Source organism: Pagrus major, chromosome 13 (assembly GCF_040436345.1).
Source record: "Pagrus major chromosome 13, Pma_NU_1.0".
In the NCBI taxonomy this organism is placed as follows: Eukaryota; Metazoa; Chordata; class Actinopteri; order Spariformes; family Sparidae; genus Pagrus; species Pagrus major.
Window position 1 is genome coordinate 14,359,241 of NC_133227.1, and position 24,966 is coordinate 14,384,206.

The 24,966-nt window shown below is 41.4% G+C and overlaps 1 protein-coding gene across 1 annotated transcript in view; it reads left to right on the forward strand.

The window, feature by feature from the left end:
- The first annotated feature begins 694 nt into the window (after positions 1-694).
- The window catches only part of LOC141007259 (protein turtle homolog B-like), a 149,862-nt gene continuing 125,590 nt past the window's right edge, over positions 695-24,966 (forward strand). Inside the window, exon 1 of the mRNA XM_073479608.1 lies at positions 695-758. Within this exon, the coding sequence (XP_073335709.1) occupies positions 695-758 (64 nt within the window). The remainder of the gene's footprint in view (positions 759-24,966) is intronic.

A 24,966-nucleotide genomic window follows, 5' to 3' on the forward strand; every position in this document is an offset into this window, starting at 1 on the left:
TTCTTTTCTGTTTTATGATTATTTTTGTCTCGCTGTTTGCTGTGGGCTGACTGTTTGTTCTCACCACTATAAAAAAAAGTTTTTTTAAAAAGTGATAAAAGGATATTACTCTGGTAACATAAATATATGCTCAATATAAATGTAATGGAATATAACTTGCAGGCTAGGCCTACATGCAAATATAATATAGATGTAAATATAAGTGCGCTAAGTGTGAGAGAGAACATAAAGGGAAGGCAGCATCTGTTTTTCTAGCGGCCCTGAGCACACTGAGGTTGTTACTTTGAACGGTACAGTGAAACGTCCGAATATTACCATATCACCTGAACGCACCAGTCCCGATGAGAAACCGACAGTGCAGGTAACCAATCAGAGGCCGGATTTCTCCCACGCCCATCAATGAAGCGCGTGCGGAGGCGGGACCGCGGTTATCTAAAAGCTCGCGCTTGGTTTCACTGGCTCGTCTGCTCTCGTCCCATTGGCGCAGGTGATCCGTCTCAGGATGCGAGAGGAGAGCGGAGGAGAGGGAAGAGAGAGGGGAAAGCGCCGATGGAAAAGTGTCCAGGGCTCGGTTAACAAGAAAACAGGGACACCGGCCCGCTTCAGTTTGTCCTGGACCACTCGGCGATGAGAGATTCACCGAAAGGGGCACTTTGAGATATGATGAGGTTTATTTCTGGTCGGCAATAGTACTATGATTTGGTATGTGGCCACTTTGATAGCAAGTGTATTCAGCACCCGAGGAACGGCCGCTCAAGGTGAGTCGAAGTGCAGTGTGTGTATCCAGCAGCGCATACTGCTCAAGTTTTAACCAAACCGCTTTCCCTTTTCATAAAAAGCATGTTCCTACTTGTCTTTAAGCTAACTTTGAAAAATGTCGCTTGCATGTTAAAAATGTCACTTTACGTCATGAAGTTCATACGTGTGTTCATCACCGCACCTGAGTGCAGCCGGGCCGGCATGTGATGAGGGGACGGACCGGTCCACCGTGAACTGCGTTGTAACGGAGCTGTAACATGGAGGACAGGGAACTCCTTTAGTTAAACCCATTTATTCCCGCTGTAATGCATCACAGAGACGGGCTTTTTCAGTGATAAACGTCGCTGTCGGAGTTGTGACGTTTTCAGCTTCACAGTGATAGATTTTGCAGCCTATTTGGGCTGACATGTTCCTCACAAGATGTGTGAGTTCGTGCCGCCGGGGCTCCGGGACGTTCTGCGGGCTGCCGCCGGACTGCAGCGGCCGGCTCCACTGAGCCGCACACCGGCTTCGAGAAATGTGAAGGCAAATGTGATTAGTATGGTGCGCTGGTGTAGATGTCATTAAAATGCTATGAGTGGATTAACCTCTTCCTGGGGAGCTGTTCGTGCTGAAGCTGAGTCATACCGGCTCTGTCCGTTAGAGGGGGCGCATCCTGTGGCAGCACCGCATTAAGGTGAATTTAAACAGTTCCCAGGACGCTGAGGCTGCTTTTCAGTCAGTCATGTGTGATGCAACCTCGATTGCATGTATGATGACCTAATATGGGCTTCAAACTGTTTAACATGTGTTTTCTCTCTCGGGGAAAAGAGCAGAGGTGTTGTGTGTGTGACAGGATGGCTTCACGGGTGAGAGCTCCTTTAACCTGCAGCTGACCTCTGACCTCCCTGGAGGGAAAACAGACTCCCTCGAGGGTTAAGTGTTGTCAGAGCAGAGACGTCTCAAAGAGCTGCAGATGGGTGACATTCAGAGCGCCCCTCAGTACAGCAAGACTCATCTAGAAATCAGTTACCTCTCACTATTTTATAAATAGAGCTGCAAATACTGATTATTTTCATTATCACCAATTAATCTGCTGATTATTTGCTATTATTTGGACTATAAAATGTTAGAAAATCATGGAAAATGTCATTTTCTCGGAACTCACACTAAATTATTCACATTGCTTCTTGGTTGAGCAGCAGTCTGAAACCCAAAAGTTCAAATACTATCATAGAATACTTACATTTGATTAGAACAGGGCTGCCCAAAGTGGGGCCAATGGGCCAGAGTTGGTCCGCCACTAGGTATGATTTGGTCAACCAGATGTTTTAAAAAAAAATTATAATCCCTAATTGTTAATTATTTTTGATAATCTTGGCCAGCAGAGTGAAAGTCCATCAATTAAGGGAACTTGGGATCCTAATACCATTTAGCATGTTAACAGTACAATGCAATAGTATGCTCTAGGCCTGTGGCCCACCATTTAGTTTCAGTTTTGGCCCTCCAAGGGGGAAATGTTTATGTACCCCTGCATTAGATGGAATCAGAGAATTTTTGGGAATTGTGCTTTACAAAAACAATAAATAAAATAAGATATGCTCTGTCTCTAATTATAAATGACCTCATCCTGTACTCAGCTGACCCACATGTAATTTGGCGGTCAAACAGTGTGTATGTATGTTCTGTGCACGTGAGAATGTCTGACATCGATGACCGAAGGGACACGTGGTGAGTGAGTAAAGCTGCAGCAGCTTCGCACTTTAACCTTAAAAACAGAATCCCTGCTACTCCCCCCACCCCCCCACCCTCTCCCCCTCCTTCCACTCATCTTCAAGAGAGAGGAGAGATGAAGGAAATTGGGACGGCGTCTGTGCCTCAGCATCACTGATTAGATGATGAAGAAAGGAGCGCGTGATGATGTAAACAAGCTTTCCGTCACGGTGTGTCAGGCTTTTGACACAAAATCTTGCAGGTTTATATATATTTATTTTTGTTGACATCCTTCTGGCATGCGACTGGGTTTGGCTGGCGACACGGCAAACAGTTATGTAATGTCCTGCCTAAAGAGGATACACTTAAGCGTCGTCTGCCAAAAGAAGGAGACTTACGGAGATGTTTTTAAGCGGCTTCCCTTGTCTCTTCGTGTCTGGGACTGCAGGCAACTTGGCAGAAATGAGCACTAACTTGTGGATGGCAGAGGAGGAGCGACTGTGCCCGCACTTGTTTGTATTTTAAAAAGACCATCCCTTCAGTCAGTGTAGCTGGTTCTGCATATGCTCCTTGTCCCGTGCTTAACACATCAGTTGAGCTCTCAGCACTCTGCAGCATCCATGCTGTGCACACAGACACACAAACACAGACAAACACACCAGCCGACAGAAGCTGCGCAGGGCACCATCCTTCTGGCCGAGTGCTGCTGTCTCCAACTGGCAGCTGGCAAACGCCTCGACTTTTGCCAGTGATAACCCTGGACCTGAGCCAGACTGCCTCTTTTCCTCTCTGCTCTCCCCTCCTCTCCGGTTTCCTCTTTTCCTCACCTTGTTTCATCCCTCCCTCTCTCCCGCCTCCCACTATTCCCGTGTGACTCAGGTCCTCCCTCCCCTCCTTTTCTGGTCTCTGCTCCGTCCTGTCTTCTTCCTCTTCCGCACACTCGGATGAACTCGCTTCCCTCCAGGTTTCAAGTGGCCTCTCTCAGCACGGCTGGCTAGCCGAGGGAAGGGAACATGGTGGGTTGTGTTAATGGAGGCTCGGCGCGCGCTCCACAGCAACCGTCTGCTGCCATAAAGCAGACACGCCCACCTGTTGCCCCTGCCCACGCACACACACACACACACACACCATACACACACCATACACATACATGTCAACATGCAGACATCCCCTCAGGGAGCAATGTGTCTTTAACCAGGATCTGAACATATGCCCACTAACAGGCTGTCTGCCCGAGACTGAGTTGGACTAATTATGACTAAGCTGTGAGATAAATGCCACTTGGTTGCTCGATAAATACATATGCCACAACATGCCAAGAGGGCTGGGGGGCCGATGGAGACAGAGGAGAAGGGGATGCATGTGTGTAGGGGATGTTGTTTGGAGTATAGTGGATAGAATAACTGGAAAAAAACAATGAAATATTTTTACATTTTTTTTTTTTAGCAGTTTAGAGGTTCTTGCATTCAACACTGAAAGGAGCCTAACCTGTTGAACACTGATGTGTGTAACTTTTGATATGGTGTGGTTCATCTGTGGTGTGAAAGCAAAACAGACCACCTTGTGTGATAAAACCAAAAAACTAAACTGCTATTAAATCCATTTGCTAACCGCTTAGAAATCGTTTCCCAATCTGTCAATTGTGATGTGTTGGCTATATTTATACAAGATCATCTGGTAGCCGTGGGAACACATATGTGCAGGTGTGTGCAGTAATTTTTCCTGATCCACCAGAAAGTGAAAATTAGTAGCCAGAGGTGTATTGAGCTTGTCTCTTATTCTGTCTCTGCAACAAGGAATGGTTTAATCAATTCTTGATCATTCAAGAATGCCTTTTCCTTTCTTCCATTTCTGTCACTATAGGATATGATGTACACTGTACATTGTACAGTATGATCAGTACAGTAGGAGACCACTAGTCAAAATACTTCCAATTTTCAAATGTAATACATGTTTTTCATCACAAATGATGATTTAAGCTGAATGATTTGAGTGAAAAGTGGAATATGAAAACTGAATTTCAGAGTATCTTGGTAATTGGTATGTTCCCCTTTTGCTTTAATGACAGCATGCACTCATGTGTAAGTGTGAAACCTGATAGCATGATGACTCATGTTATCCCAGCAGGATTTGACAGTGTTCCACAGAGCATCTTGTGATCTCAAAGAATGCTTGATGGTCTTCAAGTGCACCAATTCATGTTCATTGTGTTTGAGGTCTGGTGGCTGAGGAGGAGAGTCCATATCAGTCAGGACTCCTTGGTCTGCTTTAGTACTTCAGTAATTCTTGCAAAGCTGTGAAGTGTGTCTGGAATCAATATCTTGCTGCAAAATTAGCCCTATATTGTTTTCTTCGAGTGGTTTCTGTTGCTGTGATCACTTGGTGAGTGGCGGTGGCAAGTTAACAGCTAACATCAGCTGCAGTGGCATATAACTAAGCATAGCGCCTGCCCTCTCTCTCCATGCTGCTGTCTTGGTTGCTTACATTTTAAACATTGAGAGCGGTGGTGACCTCTCACTGTTTGAAAGCACCTTTATATCTGCATTGTCTTTAGAATTAAGATTTAGCTGGATCACACTTATAGTAGAATCAATGACTTCCTGATTTTTACATCCCATGATGTTACATCCCATACTACTTCCCATGTCTTCCTGTTTTGATCCATGTGATGAAGTCTTTTGGTGTTGATCCTTTAGGCTGATAGGAAAAGTGTTGCAGTTGCACTCCTGAGCACCCCCTCAGGTGAATGATTGGATCCTGAATGCTTCTCCGCTGTATTTACACCTGGACATGTTGTTACAGTTTGATCCTTCACAGTGCATATCAATAAGGCTCTGTGTTTGTTTGCGTGAAATCAGAATTCTCTGGAGCCAAGAAAACTTTTGAACTTGTGTTGGTGATTCAGTGATGCTGTCTCCCAAGTCAGCGCATGTGTATTTTTGGGTAAACTGTGTGTGTAAATGGAGCTGGCGAGGAGCACTGGTGCCTAATTAATTTCACTCTCAGAAACTTTCCTGGTATCCCTGTTTTTTGATGATCCCTACACTATGATCACTTAATGAGTGTTCTCTCTGTAAGTGGGTGGCTACTTGGCAAAAACAAAGCTGCTGACCAAGAAAAGGGAGACTCGTGTCTCATTCACAGCATGGATTTAAGTCCTGTGGGTGTTCAGCATTTTCTCACTGACAGGCTTGTGTTCTGTGTGGCCTGAGACACAGTTAGTTTTCATTGGGAATCCTCTGATTTGGTCTTTCATTGATGTGATGATGATCACTGCCGTTAATGACATAAGTGACTCAACATATAAGAAGTCAGAATGTCACCTGCCCAATGTTGTTTTTGCAAACTTTCTTGTGGACTTTGCCAGTGGACACCCATTAGGCTATTTTCATATTCTTAGGACTTCTTAGGACTAGGAAGGCTCATTTACTTTTCTGTTATGTAGAGCTGCAACAGTTAGTTGATCAAGCAATTATTTGATTGTAAGGAAATAACTCACCAACTATTTTGATAATTGATCAATGTTTCAGTCATTTTTTCAGTCACATTTTTTTTTCCATTTTTTCCATTTTATATACTTAACAGTTCAGAAACATAACATAATCAGTAGATTAATCAGTAATGAAAGTACTTGTTAGTTGCAGTCCTACTGTACTGTATAAGTTATTTACATTTAGTCTCTGCGACTTTTATGAATGTGTGTGTGCGCGTGCGTGTGTGTGGGTGTGCATTGCTTCTCATTGCAGACCAGAGTTAGAGTATAAACTTGTATCAGACTGAGATGGCCTACACTGAACCACATGGCTTCAGATAAAGTGTTGCTCTTATTCCAACATTTAACTTTCTGGATTGAGGTCACACATCCTGTTAAAATCAGAGGATGCATCTCAGCTTAAAGCTTCTTGCACACTGAGCCAACGCTCTCTGAAAAAAAACAACCCCAAAACCCTCAACATTTTTTTAAGTTGACAGTTGTTGGTTGTTATTTTTAGACTTAATATTTCCACTGTTAACTTCACATAGAGCTGACATCCTTCATCAAAGTCGGACAGTTTCCACACTATTTTACAGATATGGGAGACCCACCAGTTTTTGATTTGCTTCATGAGTCTTATTTATTTAGTCTGCAATAAGCAGGTTGGATATGATGAAAACAAGATTCCCTTTTCTCTCACATGAGTGTTTCATGTATAACTAGGGCTGCAACTAATGATTGATTTCATTGTTTCTAAAGCTTCTGATTATGTTCATTATTAATCAATTAATCATTCAGTGTACGAAATGTTAAAAATTATGAAAATTGTTCATCACATGTCCCAGAGCCCAAAGTGATGTCTTCAGATCGCTTCTTTTGTCCAGTCAACAGTCCAAAACCCAAAGACTCTTCATTTACTGTCATAAATGACAAAGAAAAGCAGCAAAATCTCACATTTAAGAAGATGGAACCAGCAAATGTGACATTTTTTGCTTGAAAAATGACTGAAACATTTTGATTGATGAATTTAGTGTTGTGGCTCTATATATGACTTCAATTTGTATGGGCTTTATTGAAATGTAACAGTTTTTTCTGTAAAAAAAAGTCAGTTCATATGATGTTGCAGCATGATTCAAAACATCTTTTTCGGAATCCATAGTTTATGCATGGCTGTGCAGTATAATCCGCTGTGGATGGTCTCCGCTCCATGTACAGGGGAAGCCTTCACTCCCACTGAGCTCAATGAAAAGTAGCACCCCTGTTGCCAGGGGCAAATAGCACACTTCAGAAAAGTCACCAACCTTTAGATGTCAATCAAGCTGGTATTTGGGCCAAGGAGCAGTGACTGGCGGCTGCTGTCAGGCCCCCCGAGCTCCCAGCATCCTCCATTTTGGTTCAGTGAGCTGAGATGTTTCATATGTAGTGTTGGATTACTGCAGATCCTTGACTGCTACATGAGCAGTCCACAGAGTGTTGGTGTTTTACCATGGTGTTTCCGTTTCAGTCCAGTTAACCCAAAAACACACCTGATTCATGTTTACAAGGGCTGCAACTAAAGATTGTTTTCATTACTGATTATTCTGCTGGTTATCGTCACAAGTAGTTGATTAATCGCATTGTCGGATGCAGATTCAATTTTTTTGTGGGTCTCACACTGAGTACATACAAAAATCAATCTTGGGAAGGTTTCTGTTTGTCCCAAACACATTTCCTGTTATCCCTGGGATAACGGAACGCTGTTAGTCTGGAGCCCTGGTTTACTCTTTTTTATGCTTGTAGAGGTGTTTGGATCATAGATAAAGTAAGATACCATAACTAAACTGTACTTACCACTGTTGACACTGTTTGAAATTCACACCGTCAGTAGCTTTAATAAGCTTGGAATAGTTTTTATAGCGCACAAACTGTAAACACATGAGCTGATTTTGCCTCAGGCCTTCAGTTAGCAGCTGCAAGGGTTGTGCATTTCAATTTGTCTGCACCATCACTCGGTGTCTCAGGGTTGTCACTTAATTCTATGCGGGGGAGGTTGGGGTTGCTTATCTGGTATTGCCTTCCTGTGTAACTTCAATTATATATCACTCTTGAAAGGAGAGGGGAGCTAGCAGAGAAAAACGTTTGGTACTGGTGTAGATCAGCATGGATAAAGACACTATCTCTGTTGTGTCTTAGCTCACATAAAGACAACTCCTTTCTAACTCCCTCACAGCTACTCCTCAGCTCTGTGAGGGCCAAAATAGATTGTGGTAGTTAGAAGTGTGTGTATGGTAGACTGATCACAATAAAGTATTTGTCTCAGAGCAGTCCTTGCAGTACAGCACTTCAGGATGGTATTGCTCTCGGGTATTTGTTCTGAATCTACTGTACCAGTGTCCTTCAGCTGACTCATCTTAAAGCTGTCCAGGTAGTAATTGCTGTAGCCCGTCTGCTGCAGTCAGGGTACACAGAATGGGCGCATCATCAAAAATTGCCTAGTTGTATTGACAACTTGTTGTGTACTGTTGAGATTACGTTTGATTTCTTTCATTAGTGGATATGAATGGATTGAGATGGGCCTTACTATTAATGAATGTGCACAGAAGAATTCACAAGTATATTTCATCATTTATATATAAATGATTCCACAGAAATATTTTTTGTTGTATATCAATGCAATAAATGCAAATATTTTTACGCTATGAGTGCTTGATAGCTACTATCTTAAGAAGCATTCATAACTCAAAGATATTAATCATGACATGAGCGTTATCAGTTACCTGTGGAAAGCAGCTATCAGACACCGTGTCCAGGTGGACCTCCGGGCGACTGGTAGACGTTTGTTGTCAAAACCAACAAACAACAAAACAACAACCACAAAAAATCTCAAAAGAGATTTTTGCAATCAAATATGTGATCCACTTCCTCGAAAGTTATGTGGTTGTTGTTGCCGCGCAATGCGTTTCTTATGAGATTCCTGGATGGGACATGTGACCCATGACTAGATAATTACAGTTTACGCAAATGCAGCGTAGTGTGGACACTTTCATACACATGAAGTACTGTATATAATGCAGACCAAGCGATATGCATTCAACCGGCATGTCCCTTTTTGTCTGTTAGTAGAAAATCCTACCTGCAGTTGAGCCATACACCATACATTTAGGCTAACTGATAAACCAGAGAATTGCAGAGTAACACTGGGTTTAGAGTTTTTCTATTACCTCTACACTTCTGTCCATACTTGCATGCTCCCTCTATCTTGCTCCATCCCTCCCTTCTTGTGTGTTCTGAGCGTTTGATTCACCAGTTGATACCCAAACATGTAGATAAGGCAATCTGCATACACACAGTAAGTTAATAATTCAAATATACTGTATAAGGTGCTGCTATCTTTGTTCTCTGCAGAATTACTCCTGCCTTTCTTGAAGTTGCGGTCAAAAGAAATACATTTTTTTGTGAGGTGAAATCATTTTCTTTTTCCTGTTATGTCCCACAGATTATAGGCCTCATTAACACATCGTTCACAGCTGCGTGGGGCTTGCAGATGGGCATATGGATAGACAGATATACACAGTAACACAGTCCCTGATGGGCAGAGGAAGCTTTATTCCAATCAGTGAGTGGGGAGGGACTGTGAAGGACGCAGTTCAGGTGCATGAGAAATTTTAATGAAGCTTCTTCCTGGCCCGAAGGCCTACCTCCAGGCTTTAGATATGGTCAGTTTAACTCGTAGAAGTGGAGACGCCTTGTGTGGCCACATCTGAGTGCTCCATAAAAACAGCTGTGGCTGATGTAGGGTTTGAGTGAAGAGTTGAGACTTCTCTGATGTTACTGTGCCTGTTCTCCCAGTCCTGAGATCTTGCAGCCATCCAGCAATTGCGTGCCAACTCTGGGGTCTCTCACGATGCTTGTCATATCCTTCGGCCTTGTAACTTTACTATTATGACATTGCAATAATCCTCTGAAGTGCTCCTGATTTTGTTTATAGACAGTGGTAATGCATTCTGCCTCCAGTTTGTGTCTGTAGTCAAATACAACCCAAGTGCCCAAAGAAAGGCCTTCACTTGAGTTGACAGTTTATTCCTGATCTGCTTAGAGATCCCTGTGCTTCGAGATCCCAGTGCTCACAGTTCAGTACTTCTGTACTGCTCACCCCCTGCTAGTTCTACAGATATGGACACGTGCACTGGGACTGTCAGGAAGAGGAAGCAAGAATGGATAAAGTATATTCAATTTACCAGACAGAGCATGTGCCTCATTTGCAATTGGAAGTGTAAAGAAGTTGAATTTAATAGCCTGTGTAGTCTGTTTCTCCTAGAATAAGCCGGATTTCAGTGGAGGTTTTGAATAGAACATTACTGAAATATATGACTTCTACCCATACCATTTTCATTTGGAGGGTTTATAGTGCAGCAGTGTGGTTTTTGGTAATGGCTTCCTGCTTACGTACATCTTGGTTGCTGTCCTGCTCTGTATACTTTCTCTGAATACTGCACTCCACTCTCTCCTTCCCTCCCCTCTCCTCCCACCATCCTGAGCTGGCTGGCTTCCTCCCCTGTCTCATTTTACAGCCTGGCCTACTGATGCAGCACAGTCAGCTTCCTCCACGCCGACTTCTCCAGACCCATTAAACATTCATTGGATAGGGCCATAAGATACCTCACCATAGCCTCAGCTGTGCTACACTAAATTGAGCCCCAAGATCTGAACTTCACATCCTAACCCTGATACAGCAAGCCCGGGGCAAATTCTATAGTCAAGGCTGCATATAGCTCCCTTTATGGGAAGCAGTAGAAAATGCATGCAATGGACAAACTGATTGATTATGTTGGTGTCTCTCCTTTGTGGCACAGTGTATGACACACGATCCCCTCACTGCTGTGTGGCAGCAGTGTTAGATTGAAACAATTGGCAGCAGATACAACAGACAAATGACTCTTGTTTACTGTTGTTTTAGCAGTAAATAGGCCCAAAATAGTAAGAGTGGTTAATGATGTTACTAGGATGATTTCCTTGCTTTCAGTGGAGGTGTAAGTGACCAAGTCACAGCTCCAACCAACAAATCCACCATACTTATAACAAGCAAAACCTAAATGAATACTGTGAATACTTTAGTCCACTGGTACCATACTGTGGCTTGACTGCACATGGCTATGGCAGACACTTTGGTGTTGAACTAGCAATACCTTTTTATGCTAGTAGAGAATGCCAACTCCCAACTCAGTCTGTGTATGTCTCTGGATGAAGCAGTGAGGTATTCCACTTAATGTTATTTAAAAAAGCATGGATAAGCTGAGAGGCATGTGATTTCTGATGGATAGGACACTTCTTCATCTTTCAGATTTGCCTGCACATAGCCTTACAGTAGTTGTATTTTCTCAAACAAACAGTGGTATGTGCAGCCCTGTGCCCATGGCAGTATCCGTGACTCTCCATCACCCCTCCAGGGTGAAGCAGATGGATCAGCCTGCTAGTCTTTATGGCTGGTTTCAAGGTGTCAAGTAACAACTTACTTAGCGTATTGCTGACATGAACTGTTCTTAATCCTTCCATCAAAAGGTCAGGTCACTCTTGTCGAGCTAAGAAACAATGCAGACACTGGATATGCACTGAAGTATAGCTGCTTGAAGAGAATATACTGTATTTAAAAAACCTTGTGTGAATAATACAGAAATGGAAAACGGTAAGCTTTTTGAGGTCGAGGGAACCTATCTGTGTTCAGAGCAGCTAGAGTGCACTGTGGACATGAGTTGAGCAGGGAATAGCTGTCATGTCTAAATGGAGACATATTAGGGGAGCTGGCATTGTATCTCCTCTACCACCAGGTAAAATGTGCTTACTGTGAAGATTGGACGACAGCATTTTGCAAACAGTATAGGATTTGTGTCCTACATATCTTCCATGAATCCTATTTTATTATCCATTTTAGTATGCTCTTCAGTGTCTGCTCCAGTTGTAATGTTTGCACTTCCTCTTTTTCCTCTTTGAGCTCTTTTCCTTAAACAATGAGACATCCATTTATATCTTTATGAGTCAAATTGTAGGACTAGTAAAATTAGTTTGTACCAAGACTGAATAAAAAGAAATAAAAAGAGAAAGTCAGAGGAGTTAGAGAATTCTTTCTTATTGCCAATTTAAATTAGTCGTGCGGTTTCATGGCTGTCCCCTTATCTGCTGTGACCTGATGTGATGACCTTGTCAGAGCAATGACAGCCACACATTACTGCACCCACTTGCAATCCCTGGAACAGCCAGTGGCTTGAAGATGGCGGGTGGCTTCTCAGTCAGTTTTCTCACTCAAATCTTAAATCGGACATTTGCTTTTATTGATTGTGGTTGGCAAACACGAGTCAGGTCTGAGGAGACAGATGGTGACTAATTGAAGTGATAGCTCATATAACTAGAGAGATTTATTTCAAAGCAAGTGTTCCCTCTGGTTTCTGGCAGCTGTCAACTATTCACCACACAGGCTGAATGTCCTGGATTGTTTAAATGTCCCCTTTGAAGGCAGCTGCTGAATTGTAGCATCCAGGGCAGAAGTGTTGGCATGTTAGCAGCTAAATATGAGCTGTGTCTGTTGAGATATGTACTTTAGTTTATGTTATTTGCATTATTTAAAACCTAATTAATAATGACTGCTGTCATTTAATTCTGTAACTCTATATATATTCTGTATATTCTGCAAGTATGCCTGCTTACTGAAATGTCCTGCTTGGAGGCTACTCTGTGGAGCAGGAAAATAGTGCCACAATACTCCTGTGGGTCATTATGATCATTATAGTGCGCTATGGGGAAAAATCACCTGACATTGTGTAATTTTAGCATGACATCTATGATTTTTTGCTGACTCATATGCCTATTTTCTCAAATGTGAGCCAGAAAAGTAGACTCAATATAGAGTCTCAATGCAGAAGTGTCAGCATTATGCAGTAACTTGAACATTTAACAGCGCTGCTTGTTTTGTTTGGACCTCCCCATATTCTTTATGTTGAAACTCTGTAATATCAAGTTAATGTGAAAAATAATGACTCTGAATGGGACAGAATTAGCCTTCCTTCACATAAGGCTGTGATACAGCCACTGGTTAACCTTTCATCTGGAACAATGCAACAGCTGGTTGCTTGGCACACCATTGCTTTTACTTAGTTACGAAGTCATAGATAGGTACAATAGAGAAACTCATCTGTTCTGTCTTGACATTTTGATTTTAAAAGACCCCCTCAAAGACTCTCAGGATGTGAGAGTTGGTCTGTCTCTCTTTGTCAAAGCAACAGTGGGAAACAGAGGTGACTACAGTGATGTGCTAATAATAAAATAAACAAGTTCTTCCTTATGACACACTACCTCAAATTCAGAAACACAACACAACCCAATGTTATATTTGTAACCTTTTAATGAGGTTGCAGGTGTTACCCCCGTACACACAATTACCGTTTCACATAGTGTTTGTATTACATTGTATTAAGTGGCTTTTTCATTAAATTTAATAAAGTGGGCCCACACTTAAAAAGCTTTGAAAGCTTTGCCCTCTCAGCCATGACTGCACCCTGTCGCGAAATTTCAAATGTAATCATGGCAACATCACCTTCGCCATCATCAGGGATGATCAGAAAATGCCAGCTACGGTACGTTAGAATGAATTAACTACGGGCTGAACACACTGGCTACATGAGCAGCATGTGTGGACGGTACAACTTCTTGCTTTTCATTTTGGCCTCCCTGTTAAGGGTTAGGGCAGCCACACTTCCGGTGAGTAGCGTGGCTCACGCAGATAATGTCTGTATCTGTAGAACATGTCACAGACATGAAGAGAATAAACACAACAGATAAAGGGCAGTTTTTGTCCTATACAATCTCTTTTTCTTTCTCTTTCTCTGCCTCATTTTCTCCCTGCCCTTTCTTTCAACAGGGGAAAAGGAAAATCACGTCATTATAATTGATGATAATTGGCAGGAGCCATGCTGCAGCAGCAGAGCTGCCTGTGTGGACGCACACACACGCAAATTAGCAGCAGCATTTCAGCAATGCAGCCGTCACGCACTAAACAGGCAGGCAGTGTGGACCACAGTTACATAGCAGCACCGTTTGACCTGGAGTAGGGATTGGTCATGATTGAATATTTGAACAGAAGTTAAATTAAAAATATTTGAATAGTTCATGTGAATTTGGTTTTGTTTGAAAAAATATATTTTCCATAGTTTTTCCCTTGTTTTTACCGGTGCCTGGAAATAATGTAATACCGCCAGGTATTGAGGTATTACAGGCCTTCATAGAATCTTGTTATTTTCACGGGGCTCCTGTAAAACGTGTGTAGCATGGTCTTTTCCACATGAAATCAGTATAGGCCCATGCCACTATATGCTACAATACATACAAAGAGCAGATCTTTGAATAAATGAATAATTGTCGAATAGTTCTGGTGACTATTGAATGACATCTTTGCTTTAAATGCTCATCCTTAATATGGAGTTTATCAATATTGTGGTACTGGCGAATCAGGAACCAGTATCAATATAGTATCAAAATAGTCCTTGATACCCATCCCTAATGCTTGGCGTGTGCATGGGGGTTTGTATCTAGATACAGAGTCCTTGATCTGTTGTACAAACAGTACAGATACATTTGAAATGACATTTCTGTTCCAAGAAAGCATAAATGTCACCTTGTGTGGCTTGTCTGAGTCTGTTTTTTAGTGTTGCCTCTTCTTGCCTCATTCCAAAACAGAGTTTGACATAAGGCTATACTTTATTGGAAGAATTTTTCAAACAATAGCTTTTGGTTTTACAAGAGACAAAACTTCAAGGATAAGGACTAATTGGTTGGTTTTGCAAATGTATGTGTGGGTACCAGCCCCCAGTCTGTTAAAGTGCCACACACAGCTGCTTCCTTGAATGTTTTTATGGAACGGGGTTACACAAGGACCTATATTCTTGTTTAAAGAGAAATGTGAGATAAACTACCATTGTTAATAAAAGTAGTATGACTGCCCTCCCCTCTGCAGTAGATATAGCACAATTGTGTGTTTAGTCCATGGCCCGCTGATACTGCAGAACACTAATGACTTCTCCCTAAATGAGGCTGGGGATCAGCAAAGACCTGTAACTCCAGTCCAACACCAAGTGATTTGCTTACATTAGAGAACTCACATCGTCATGGGAAGACAGGGTAGATGAGACACATGTAGAAGCAGTAGAATGCTGTTGATTTGAATTCACATTTCTAACCAGTTTACTGAAGGATTTTGATCAAAGCTTACATCAGGCCTTAAAGTAATCTTCAGAGGCAGCCAAAAAGAACAGCCAGTGGCTGAAGAGAGACGACACTAGCTGGGCCCCAAAGTAAAATCTATCATAGCTCTGTTATATAATACCACAGATACATTCATAAAAGGGTGTAGGCATGCACAGATTGGAAACCAGCATTACTTTGTGTAACTAACATGCTGACTTGTGTACTTAAGGTGCTGACTGTGTACTTAAGGTGCTGACTTGTTTGTGTCTGTGTACAACTACTCCACGTGCCTTTAATTGCCCCCGGGGACAAATAAAGTTTTTTGAATTTAATTGAATTGAACAGTCACCAGCTGCTAGTTATTGTAAGTTTACTGATACAGTTTGTTTTCAAATTGCACATTGACCAGAACTCTGAGATTACACTGAGATTAGAATACACACAACAGTTAATAGCACCATGGAGTTACTGAACATAATACTGCAGGAAAAAACATGGTTCATTTTCAGAAAGCTCATGTTCACTCAAACAAAAAATGGGTTGTCTCTACAAAGTGATAAGTGGTGCTTATAACAGTACTGCTGCAAGCAAAGAATAAACAGTGCTACAGGGATTTTCACCGAGCAGGATTGAGAAATTTGTCATAAAGTTTTGAAAGTTTTGAGTTATGGTGGAAACATTCAAATCAGTCTGACAGAGTTTTTTATAACTTTCTGAGAGGCCTGTATCCCAAAGCAGGTTCAACACAGTATGGATAACTATAGACTACCTGGGTTCAATGTGCCCACTTGTCACTCTGGATATCTGGTTATCAACTGGTTTCCAATCTGATCATGAGTGGAATTCTTAATCTGATATAAGCTTTAGGCTGAAAATAAGAAAATAAAGCTAACTGTGGGAATTACTACCTTTTTTTATGGTTGTGAACGATAGAAACACTGACAGCAAATCAAAATTCATCCCGGTGTACAGGGTGTCAACCTGGATTTTTGGGATATTTTTGTACAAAATAATGTTGCAGGAGTGATTATAATATTGTTTTTTAGCCTACTTCTTTAAAGTAAGCTAATTGATGGCATTTTGGAAAGACTTTTTAGATGGTCCACTCTCTCTCTACACTCTATAACTCAGTCTGGGTTATTTTTACAACTTATTAAACGCTTATATTGATGTATATTTGGCTACAAATTACACATAAAAATCATAAACGTACCTGAGACATACTGCCGCAGAATGGCCTTAATGTAAAACTACACAACTGGACATACCGTGTGCTTGGCATCACTGTTTATCGTTCATCAGTATGGTTGCTCACATTGTTATCGTTGTAGTTATTGTTGTAGTTTTTGTTGTAGTGGTTCTTGGCGTGGGTGGCCCTTAAGTGGTCAGGCAGTTTCTGCTGCCAAAACTGAGTTGAGAGCAACAAATAATCTGTGCAAAAAAAGGCTAACAGTGGGAACACTTTTTATTTACAGTTATGATCTCATTGAGTCTTATGATTTAATCCTCAACATACATCTGATTATGCTGAGCTGCTTTTACTGAATAAGAGCAAAGGTTAACTACACTACAGGAATCCTCTTTGGAGCGAAATAAACTAATATACAGCTTTAATAATCACCATTAGGTTGTTAGGCTGGAAAAAAAAGTGATTCTACTCCAATGTAAAATGTCGCTCTGTGTTTTTTATCACTTGTTACTTTTTTTTTTTAAAGCAGGTAGCCACTTTTGTACACGTCGGTAGAGTGACTCAGTTTCTCCCAGTGATCTGATTGGTCAGTTGGCAGGCTGTTGATATTCTCTGATCTGATCCACTGAACTGATCCCGCTCAGGACCAGGTTAGCCATGCAGCATAGGTTACCATGGTGATCCAGCTTCATGATACCAGGGAAGCTGAGTTAAACCCAAAGATGGCTGGATAAGACAGTAATCTTACTTTGTGTTACAGTCATGAGAAACCCCACAACAAACGCTATCCAGGGTGTGTTGATAAGAGAGTCACTCTATTTCTTATATGTCAAAGGTTTTTATTTAAAGTTATTCTCAATTTAAAGGCAACAATGTTTGCAGCAAAGGTTCTCAGCACCTGAGAGATTAGATTGTAGCATTCAAGGAGAAAAGGCTGAGTTTTAAAACACCAGAAAGGAGATAGTGGGAGAGTGAGAGACAGAGAAAAAAGGCTGAAAGATTTGGTCCTTGAGCTGAAGCCAAAAGCAAACAGAGGGCTTGAGGAGTGTACAACACATCACGTCAGTGTACAATATATTATTTAGAGTAATCAGGGTTAAGTGTGACATTAAATATGAACGGGTAACTGATGGGTTATCAAAGACCACTGTGACGGTAATACAATATCATATATTTATAAATCATAAAGGAGAAAAGTCCAAACCTCTACACAAGGAACCAGGGAGACAGAAGCAGCAGAATTACACAGTTTAATAGTAATGTAATCAAGATTTCATGTTTGCAGTCATAAAATCTCAAATACAGTGTTGTTGATCATAGTGTCAGTCGATCTTTCACTTAAAGATAGTCAACCTGTGTACAGGGCTATAACAGCAATCCACAAAAGTAACATTTGTTCCAAAAAATTAAAATGCAGTACGACTGATCCATCCATGCCCGCAAAATAATGTTCACTTGGGGAAGATAGTTTGTAATGCGTGGATCAGCCAGTCATTGTAAACTATTTTTAAGCGGCACACTTTTCCCATAATCATTCTAAAAGAGATTTTGAACCCAATGGGTCTTCCTGGTAAAATTAAGGTGACATAAAATAAAATAAATTCTGTTCATTTTAGTGCTCATGCATGTTTCAATAATGTAGAACAATGGGTGGGAGCAGAGATAGATAAAGTGTTCGCTACAGGTAGAGCGGGTCATCTGTTAGTATTTGGGTTGGCTGTTAGATCTCTGGTTCTTCCAGTTCACAATACAGTCCATCTACCAAGTAATACAGCAGGGCATCTTACTCAAATGTATTTTTTTAATGGAAACAATTCACCATCTCTTAGAGAGGCCATATTATACTCATTTTCAGGATAATATTTTTATTATCAGTGTGTACTACTAGAAAAAGGTTTACATGCTTTAATGATTCAAAAAAACATAATTTTTCATTGATCATTACTGCAGTAACGTATTCACCCTCTGTCTGATGTGCTCTGTTTTAATCAATCCCAGTCCCAGTCTCACAAGGACTCACTACAGAGACAGCTGTTTCCAAAACAACTAGGAAAAGCCTGTTTTGGGCAAAACAGCATGGTTTGCATATGGAGCGGGCCATCTAATAGAAAAAGCAGTTTAATAATCAATAGTTTGCAATAATTTTGCCATATTCTAAAAATACAGCAGTCCAAATGGACGAAACTCTGCTATAAATCAAAACTTTCACTGTGGCTACTGCATCTACAGCAGGAATCCATTTACCCTTTGCATCGACTATAAATCCAGATTCAGTCTAGGTATCGTAATATTCAAACACACTGTGCCTACCTGTTGCATGAACTCATCAATTCAAAACCACAAACTTAAACTCCACAGAGCATTTGATCTCCCTGATTTAAATTCTGTAGGTTTTATAAATTCTGTTGTGGTGTTATAAGCACTGATAGAGCCTTTCAGCACACCAGAGGTGAGAAATACAAATGTAAGGTGGAGTGGTTTGACTCACCTAGCCGCCAGTTAATTAAGCTCTCTATCATTCTGTGCTGGAAAGGTAACTGTTTTGTGTGATTGTGGGAACTGGGAGTGGCTACCTGTGATTTTATGAAGTGGGGTCAGTGAGAGCTGCAGACTGTAATGTTGATTCTCACTCCCTTCCAAATTCAAGGGAGTCATTTGATTCACTGGGAATATAAAGATGATTTCTATCTTGCACAGTGGATACCTCCATCCATCAGAGGGGACTGCCAACCAGCTGTGTCAGTAAAAGTGCGTTCAGTTTGATTATACCACTTCAGTAATGGCGGTGTGGCTTGAGAGAGCAACACATGAATCAACTGGCTGAATAGTTTATACTGTCACCACTCTGTGCTGTTGAAGAGATTGTCTGTTGATTGATCAAATCATTGCTCGTGACAAACCAAAGGTCCATTTACTCAACTTTTCCCAGAGCTTTTGACCATTTTAGCCTGGGGATACACAGACATGTGTCCTCAGGGTCAATACTGACTATCCAAGCTCAACTTTTGATTGCAGACTCAAGACAGTTCTGAAAATGTTTGATTCTGAGGGCTCAATCAAGATGAGAAAATCACTATATTTACTTAGATCCAACTGAGTGTTGAGTGGTGTGACATGAGTGCTCTGCCAACTGTTGTGATTTTATGTGGCTTTTGAAATGTAGGCATTGATGGCAATGATCAGGATCAAGTGCTTAGCAATATTTTTCTGCTGCAGCAACCCACAGTCACTTTTTCCTGTCATTTCTGCAGTGAGGGAACAATGACTGGCTCTGTTAAAATCTCTTTTTGAGGGTGAGTTGAAGCTTACATCAACATACATGTACTCTTTGAAGAATCTCCTGCAGTTTAGTACAACTAATCACTGTGATGATGTGTTTGTGACCAAATGTCTACCTTTATTTTAAAAGGCTATATCGTCTCAGTCATGAATACTGTGCAGTGCTGTTAGTCTTGCTGGCTTAGAGCATCTGCTAGATGTTGTGTGTAAATGTCAGTGTGTATTTAAAACTATGTTGTAAAAAATGCTGTGCCACTATTACACACAATGCACAAGGAATGCTTGAAGTGATGGAATGTCATCATGACCTGTTCCCAGTTTCTTTACAAGGAAAACAAGTGCTGCAGGCTGAAGCTTGTAATGCATGCTGACAGCTGAGCAGATGCAAAATGTCTGTGTACACCACTCCTGACTAGAATGCATCTCTACATAGTCAGCCCATTATGTGCCACATTTATTCCGATTAGTTTTCCCTCTCATAACGCTCACACTAAACTTGGAAGTGCTCCAACATTAGCTCTCTGACTTTGATCAGGGCTTTCTCACCTTCCCAGACGAATTGCGCTGAGGGTGTAGATGTGCCAGAGTTTGATTCAATTGCTGCATGGCAGGTGTGAGAGCACCTGTTATGGTGCAAGAAGAGAACATAGAATCTTCATTTAATCAGCAGCGAGAACCAGTGAAAGCTAAACACAGCATTTTTATTGTTTAAAAGACATTTTTAGCACACAATGCAACAAATGTGAATGCATACTTAACAAAAGCTGTGCAGCTGTAATACAAATTATTGTAATTTATTTAAATCATTGTGAAGTCATGAGCAGATGCAGTATGGTGCAGTCATTGGTTTCTTGTTGCTGTTGATTGTTTAATGTCACTGACAGTCATAAAGATGAAATAGAGGTTTGGTCATTAGATACTCACAGTTTACAGAGTCAAATATTGGTCACTGAGTTGCCCTCACTTCTTTGTGAGCATTCATGAACTTGACTGTCCACTGATCCACCCTCAGCCATCTGGCCTTAATGCCTGCCAGTCAACGGGAGGTAAGAGGCTCTAAAACACCTCTTTGTCCTCCTCACAGACACTCCATGGCAAAGTCTAAGACTCTTAGGCCTGTAACAGGTTCAAAAGTGGAAGCATAACCTTTTCCAAAAAGATTTTAAATACATCCTTACCAGCAGTCTCTGTATTTGAAGTATTTGAAACAGTGATAAACAGTATATGCCTCTCTAACATAGAGATACTAATACTATATATCTATTTTTTTATATTTATATTATTATTTATTTTGATTTCTCCTCTGATTACTCCTGGCAGAATTACAGAGCTCATCATTGATTATTGGTGTCAGAGAAATGGTGAAATTATTGTAATATGTATATTTTTTTATATGTAAATATGGCATATATGGAGCTGTATTTATTGAGACATCTTTTTAAATGTCAGTGCAGAAAAAATATTTAAAAATACACCCACCTGTACTTTAACTTCACATTAATTTGTGTGTCAACAATCAAAAAGGAATAAACACAGTCTCTAATGGAAAAACTGACTGATTGTCTAATATGTGCCCCATCTACAGGTAGTTAATCTGTGCCTTCAATCAGTGTGAAGATGATTTCAGGTACCCCTTGGAGTGTTTTCGTAAACAAATGTATGTTTAAATTCACTTTTTCTCATCAAAACTCATTACATGTATCCTTGAGGACGTGCGACCAGACCCCATATCAACGGTGGCATCTCTGAGCTGCTCCTCCAACTTTACCCTACACTCTGCGTAGAGCTGATTTTTCAACCGTGCTTATAGGCATCATATGTTTAGCGATACAGTATGTAACTGCGCTGGTTCTGTCTTTGTGTTGCTTCGGTTTCTTTTCATATGGGGTAATGGCTGAAAAAGCAGCGGCTTCTGTTGGTTGTCGAACTGAAGTTTGACTAGTAGAAGCAGTGGGGCTGGGCTGTTGGCTGCTTGAGGGGAGGCTGACGCTAGCATGATAGCGCTAACTCATGCTCTCAGAGTACTGTTTGGGACGGTACCTTTTGAGATGATGGAAGAGGTTGGTGGTGTTTCCAGTTCTGCTGAGGACTGGTCGCCGACACATTTTGCACCTAATGCTGGTCTGTCTTTTGTCAGACTTCAGGTAGCTGAACTATTTCCAAATAACCGAAGTGGTATGACCTTTCTTAGGTACAATTTCTTCGTCTTTGTCAATTTCCTCGCACTCGGTTTCGCTAGTCGGAACCGCTCATTTTCTTGTGTCGACTAGACACACAGGTGGTCAACGTCATTCTGAGTTATTGTGAGTGGGAGTGGCTGGAAACATGTATCAACCACATGCATTTGTTTTTCTACTGTGCGATTGGCTGTTGATGTAGTGAAAACGGACTTAAAAATAACTGTATTGAAAATAAATGTCATAAATGTATCATCGTTATCGTGGAAAATTTTATCATGAAAATGATCGAGATCGTTTTATCGCCCAGCCCTATGTTGGTGCATTGCTACATTTGTTGGCATGTCACCTCATTGTTGGTAGGCAGAATAGAGAGAAGCCATTTTCAGGACTGTTCATCGCATTACCAGTATGCTTGTTAGCATGCATGTGCATGCTCAAGATACTAGGAAATGCAAAATACTTTAGAGCACTAGTTACTATCTGTGTTTCTGCTGTATCGATTTGTATCATTTGTTTTTAAACTGTCCATAATGAGTTCAACAGTGTTATAGGAGTGTAATGCTAAACCAGTGGATTGCTTTTTCTGAACCTGGTGCCTACATTACCCACAATGCAATTTAGCCACTGAGTGACATCAGTGGAGACAAGTTATCAGATCACACGCAGCCACAAAAGGTTTTATATTACTTTTTCACATATGAAGTAGTGATCCCCAAGACCTATTAAAGGGATAGTTCGGATTTTTTGACATGAAGTTGTATGACATCCTCAGCATCAGTGTCGTGCATCAGCAGTGACTTTTCCCCCACTGCGTCCTGTGAGCCGAGGTCTGTCCCGCTGTTGTTGCTGAAGAAAGTAGTTACGGCTAGTTTGCGGGGCCACGAAGATAAAGCGTTTTGCTTCAAAAAACAATATCCGTTCAAAAGAGTAAAACATTTGCATCACAAAATCGTTTACGACAAAAAAGTCAGACCTCACGATCATCTGGCACTATTTCCCCTCCCTTCGTATCACTGCGCGCTTCCGCCTGTTGACACACCGCACCGCTCCGTCAGCTGTTTCACGGTGTTTACATGGTCGCATGTGCGAGAGAGCTAACGAGAGAGCTAACGTGAGTACTAGCGAGATTATTAGACAAGAGGATATATAAAAATGGTGCGGATTTGCGATTATTCGGGTTGCAACAACAAAGATCACACCAAGTCGCCGTATATATTTCACCGCTTTCCTGTCACGGACATTGCTATTAGGCAACTTTGGCTTCTTGCCATAGGCTTGAACATTGAAGCGAGACTGCCAAGGGTGAAAAAGCTTCGTGTGTGTAGTGCACACTTCAGCAAGGACGATTATGTTCCTACACGCCCAGGAAAGAGGAAGAAACATGTTTTGAAGAGCGCTGCTGTGCCACGACCCCAGGTAAGAACAACTATCTACAAGCTAAAGACGGTGCCTTTTTATATGATGGCTGTTATTATTATTGTCAGCAACTATGTACTGTCTGTACAGAAACAGGTCCAACTTCAGCTTGGACCGCTTCTCTGTCTCTCTCCTCTCTCTGCCCGTTCTAACTCCATTTGACGAAGCTCGGTGTCTGTGTATTTGGGTTCATAAAGATATCCCTTTGGCTCTGTGGTAAAAGGAATGTCTTCATCACTCGTTTCGTAGTCAGACATATTTACGTTTACCATCCGAGCATGTAAACACCGTGAAACAGCTGACGGAGCGGTGCGGTGTGTCAACAGGCGGAAGCGCGCAGTGATACGAAGGGAGGGAAAATAGTGCCAGGTGATCGCGAGGTCTGACTTTTTTGTCGTAAACGATTTTGTGATGCAAATGTTTTACTCTTTTGAACGGATATTGTTTTTTGAAGCAAAACGCTTTATCTTCGTGACCCCACAAACTAGCCGTAACTACTTTCTTCAGCAACAACAGCGGGACAGACCTCGGCTCACAGGACGCAGTGGGGGAAAAGTCACTGCTGATGCACGACACTGATGGTGAGGATGTCATACAACTTCATGTCAAAAAATCCGAACTATCCCTTTAACATACTTTAATGTGTAAAATGGTTGGACTTACCCTTTAACTGAAATCTCAGATTACATGACATCTGCCTCACAACACACCAACACTTGTTACTGCTTTGGATAGCAGCTCCTCAGCCTTAAAATATCTTCAGATGGACCATGATTGGCTGCATTTCTTCAGATTAATCAGCCAATAGCATAAAGGAGGAGTGAGAGGAGCAACACAGCACATTCCATCCATTGTACAGTCCCCTCTGAAGAAATGTCACTGCACTACTGGTGGTTTACTTTCAGTAAACTAAAAAATCACACATCCAGTTAAATGATTTTCCTACATACTGTAAATCTTAATAATTGTTTCCATAGATCACTGTACTAAAACAAAGTTTGACTCCCTGAATGTCTAATTTCTTCTTTCTCTAGATTTCTAAATTGAACAATTGAATCAATGTATTAGGAGGGATTAAAGTTCAAATTCTTATCTGAACTCTTCGGCTTCCACATCAATGGAATGGCCATAGGAGCTTTGAGATTTGGCCCTTTCAGTTTGACTTTGCCTGTTTTAACCTATTCTTGTCTGAACCATCTGTTCTGTCTGAATTTCCTGCCGCCACAAGGACTGTCACAATGAATTTCAGTTGTAGGACTTGATTTCTGGTGGGGACTGGAAGCAGCCAGAAGGGACCGCAGGGTAAACCTAGAGGGCAAAGGGCCAAGGAGACACCACTGTAGAGCTGTCAGCAACAATATCTGTAAGACAGAACTGCTTGCGCAGGTACTGTACAGGTTAAGGTGAACCATCAGCACACTTTAAGCAGATATTTGGCTGGATTGCTGTTGAGGGATGCAATGTCAGTTTTCATGGGCAGTCATTTCTTTGGCCATTTACAGGATGTTTGGAACATTTCAATTTCTTTGAGGAATTTGACAGATTATAAACATCATCACCAGGAAAACTTTGGAGAAGGACGGGATTAATGCGACACCATACTTTTGTTGACAGCAGCACAACAATAAAACAGGCTGGGCTGAAGCCTATGTTTAAAAGTTGTTGTCTGACAGAGCGCAGACGGAGTCACCTTGACTGGTGCCTTTGGTTGTTTGCATGGACTAACGACAAATGGAAATTACATCCAGGATTAAAGGCCTTTGAAA